At 42.8% G+C, this 3,576-nt stretch overlaps 1 protein-coding gene across 3 annotated transcripts in view; it reads left to right on the top strand.

Moving 5' to 3' along the window:
• thbs4b (thrombospondin 4b) overlaps positions 1-3,570 on the top strand; it is a 10,839-nt gene extending 7,269 nt beyond the window's left edge. The window contains exons 11-22 of one of the 3 annotated variants that reach the window (XM_016272728.1): positions 590-694; positions 785-892; positions 1,034-1,193; positions 1,318-1,436; positions 1,525-1,577; positions 1,728-1,921; positions 2,236-2,414; positions 2,514-2,562; positions 2,649-2,845; positions 2,930-3,102; positions 3,206-3,345; positions 3,419-3,570. In XM_016272728.1, the coding sequence (XP_016128214.1) occupies positions 590-694; positions 785-892; positions 1,034-1,193; positions 1,318-1,436; positions 1,525-1,577; positions 1,728-1,921; positions 2,236-2,414; positions 2,514-2,562; positions 2,649-2,845; positions 2,930-3,102; positions 3,206-3,345; positions 3,419-3,477 (1,536 nt within the window). In that variant the 3' untranslated portion in view covers positions 3,478-3,570. The remainder of the gene's footprint in view (positions 1-589; positions 695-784; positions 893-1,033; positions 1,194-1,317; positions 1,437-1,524; positions 1,578-1,727; positions 1,922-2,235; positions 2,415-2,513; positions 2,563-2,648; positions 2,846-2,929; positions 3,103-3,205; positions 3,346-3,418) is intronic. The other 2 variants (XM_016272727.1, XM_016272729.1) reach the window with 2 other exon arrangements.
• The last annotated feature ends 6 nt before the right edge of the window (positions 3,571-3,576 follow it).

Below are 3,576 nucleotides of genomic sequence, written 5' to 3'. Positions count from 1 at the left end.
ATTAAACTTTATGCAAAGTGAAGCATCAAGCTGCAGCATTATCCTCAGCACCACTGTGTGCACGTCATATGGCAGTTCAAAAAATGACCACTGGAATTCTGATGAACAGCCAATGATTAAAAGACTGAAAGGTCATTTATCTCCTAATTCCTATATTTTCTTTAGGCGTGTGATGATATTGATGAGTGTAAAGGACCAGATAATGGAGGATGCACCCCTAACTCCATCTGTGTGAATTCTGTGGTGAGAAATGACTTGTTCACAATGCATCTCTATGATGCGATGTGCCATTATGTGTCACTCAGAAATGCAATGCAAAAGAATAGTGCCTCAAAATGTGTGCTACCTTGTATAGGGATCATATCAATGTGGCCGATGTAAGACCGGATTTACAGGTGACCAGATTAGAGGTTGTAAGCCAGAGAAAAGCTGCGGAAACCGCCTACAGAACCCTTGCGACCCCAATGCGAAGTGCATAGAGGAAAGAGATGGCACCATCACATGCCAGGTACCCTTTCGAGGCACACACATATGTATGAAAAAGGCATTATGCTCAAGGGCAAATGCTAAGGGTGTGTTTGTGTACTAGTGTGGCATTGGATGGGCTGGAAACGGTTATCTCTGCGGTAAAGACACTGACATCGACGGGTACCCTGATGAGAAGCTGCGCTGCCGAGACCCAACCTGCAGAAAGGTAACTATGGCAACAATGCAATCGATATTGCGGTGACATCAGTTGCCTGTCTCTGGGAGAGCCGATTCAGATTGTTTTCCTCAATACCAGGATAACTGTATTACCGTTCCAAACTCGGGACAAGAGGACGCAGATGGCAACGGGAAAGGCGATGCATGTGACCCAGATGCAGATGGAGATGGAATACTGAATGAGCAGGTAAATGCACACATTTGTGTTGTGGTTGTTTATATGCAATGCAGAATCTCACTCTAATTTCTTTAAAAATCTCTTAAATCTTCCCTTTCTATCTCTGATTATGAAGTAAACATTTTTCCTCTATATATGTATGGATTTTAGGATAACTGCTGGCTGACGCCAAATATAAATCAACTGAACAGTGATAAGGACAGCCATGGTGATGCATGTGACAACTGTATCCGAGTGGATAACCCAGACCAGAGAGACACAGATTCTGATGGCCTCGGAGATGCATGCGATGATGACATGGATGGAGATGGTAAGAGAATAAGGAGATGGTAAAATCTAAAGTCTTGAATGTCTGGTTCGAACAAAAGATTTGTCTTTGTCTTTCTGGTACTAAATCATTCCCATTTTTGGTGTCTCCTTTTATTGATTGTCAGGGTTGAAAAACTTCCTCGATAACTGCCAGAGAGTGAAAAATCGTGACCAGCTGGATCGTGATGGGGATGGGGTGGGAGATGCATGTGATAGCTGTCCTGACATCCCAAATCCAAATCAGGTACATGATTGGCAGACAACTATAGATTCCTCAAATGCTGTACTTTTGTACTATAATAAATATTTACATTCACTCCTCTTCTTCCCAGTCTGACATAGACAATGATCTTGTCGGAGATTCTTGCGACACAAATCAAGATAGGTATGAAATGGTCCATCATGTGTGCAACAGAGATACAGCTTCCTTGTTTCTTTTGTTTTACACCAAATGATGAATTATCAGACAATACTGTCAAATTTCTGTTGAAATTTCTCCAAGCACTCCTGTGATATCATTTCTTTTATCCTTCAGCGATGGTGATGGTCACCAAGATAGCAAAGACAACTGCCCGCTGGTAATTAACAGCTCCCAGCTGGACACAGATAAAGACGGACTGGGAGATGAATGTGACGATGATGATGATAATGACGGTATTCCCGACATACTGCCTCCTGGACCAGATAACTGCCGGTTGGTGCCCAACCCTGACCAAATTGATGACAACAGTGAGTACACCATTAATCCTGAAATAGACACAGTATGCACTGTATGCTATTCTGTGATCATCTGCTCACCCTGTTTTTCTTCATTGGAACAATACACGGAAAGTAGAACGTCTGTAGAATGAAAACCGGAATGAACAGTGATTGTCAAACTCCATATAAATAGCTGACATATGACTTTGCACTGTCTTCCAAGTCTTCTAAAGCCATACGATACCTTTGTGTAAGAAACGGAAATATTCTCAGAAAGTCTCGTATTTTTCATTACAGGAATCATTTTTCAATCATCCCTCACTCACCTGTTCATTTCTCCACAGATGATGGAATGGGCGACATATGCGAATCAGACTTTGACCAAGACAAGGTGATCGACAGGATCGATAACTGCCCAGAGAATGCAGAGATCACACTGACAGACTTCAGAGCCTATCAGACAGTTGTACTGGACCCAGAGGGTGATGCTCAGATTGACCCCAACTGGGTGGTTCTTAACCAGGTGACCGATCAGCAAAAGATACATAGAATTTAATACGTCTCTACAGAAAACTGTGTTTGAGACATGCAATGCTGACAAATTCTTTGCCTTGCTTCAAAGGGAATGGAGATTGTCCAGACTATGAATAGTGACCCTGGCCTTGCTGTTGGTGAGTGGATGCATGTTTGTCCATCATTGTTAATGATAGATTAAATTATTTCTATGGATGATGCAATTCCCCTCTCCAATGACCAGGTTACACGGCATTCAGCGGTGTTGATTTCGAGGGAACCTTCCATGTGAATACGGTCACTGATGACGACTATGCCGGCTTCATCTTTGGCTACCAAGACTCTTCCAGTTTCTATGTGATGATGTGGAAGCAAACGGAGCAGACATACTGGCAGGCCACGCCCTTCAGAGCCGTAGCTGAACCTGGCATTCAGCTGAAGGTTGATAAGCTGAATTTTGTGAAAAGCTTGTGAGAAAGTCTTGCAGGGAATTAAGACAAATCTATCTTTGTCTCATGCTCTTAGGCAGTGAAGTCCAAGACTGGTCCAGGAGAGCATTTGCGGAACTCTCTCTGGCATACAGGTGACACTAATGATCAGGTGCGTCTCCTGTGGAAGGATCCAAGAAACGTTGGCTGGAAGGATAAGGTATCATACCGCTGGTACCTGCAGCACCGCCCACAAGTCGGATACATCAGGTGAGCCAATCAAAATTCAGGTGACTTGAAGTTTGAAGCCAAGCAAGCTGTTACTTGAGAAAGACGATTGCGTTAAAAATAAAAATTCTGTGCGTGTATTTAGAGTTCGTTTCTATGAGGGATCAGAGCTGGTGGCAGATTCTGGGGTGACAATTGACACCACAATGAGAGGAGGAAGACTGGGAGTGTTCTGCTTCTCTCAAGAGAACATCATCTGGTCAAACTTGAAGTACCGCTGCAATGGTGAGAACACAAACATAAACGTTTATAATGTTACAAAATATTTCTGTTTCATATACATAAATCTCTTTTCCAGACACCATTCCAGAAGACTTCCAGGAATTTAGTACACAACATGGCATGGACCCCCTGTAAATAATTCCCATAATGCTATGTTTATACCAGCACACCAGTACACACAGTCCTATGTGTGTCTCTGAAAGTGTGAAACACATTTGTACACAATGTGTGTGT

Source organism: Sinocyclocheilus grahami, unplaced genomic scaffold (genome assembly GCF_001515645.1).
Source record: "Sinocyclocheilus grahami isolate Dianchi unplaced genomic scaffold, SAMN03320097.WGS_v1.1 scaffold73.1, whole genome shotgun sequence".
Taxonomy (NCBI): Eukaryota; Metazoa; Chordata; class Actinopteri; order Cypriniformes; family Cyprinidae; genus Sinocyclocheilus; species Sinocyclocheilus grahami.
This window is presented reverse-complemented; position numbering and strand designations above follow the sequence as displayed.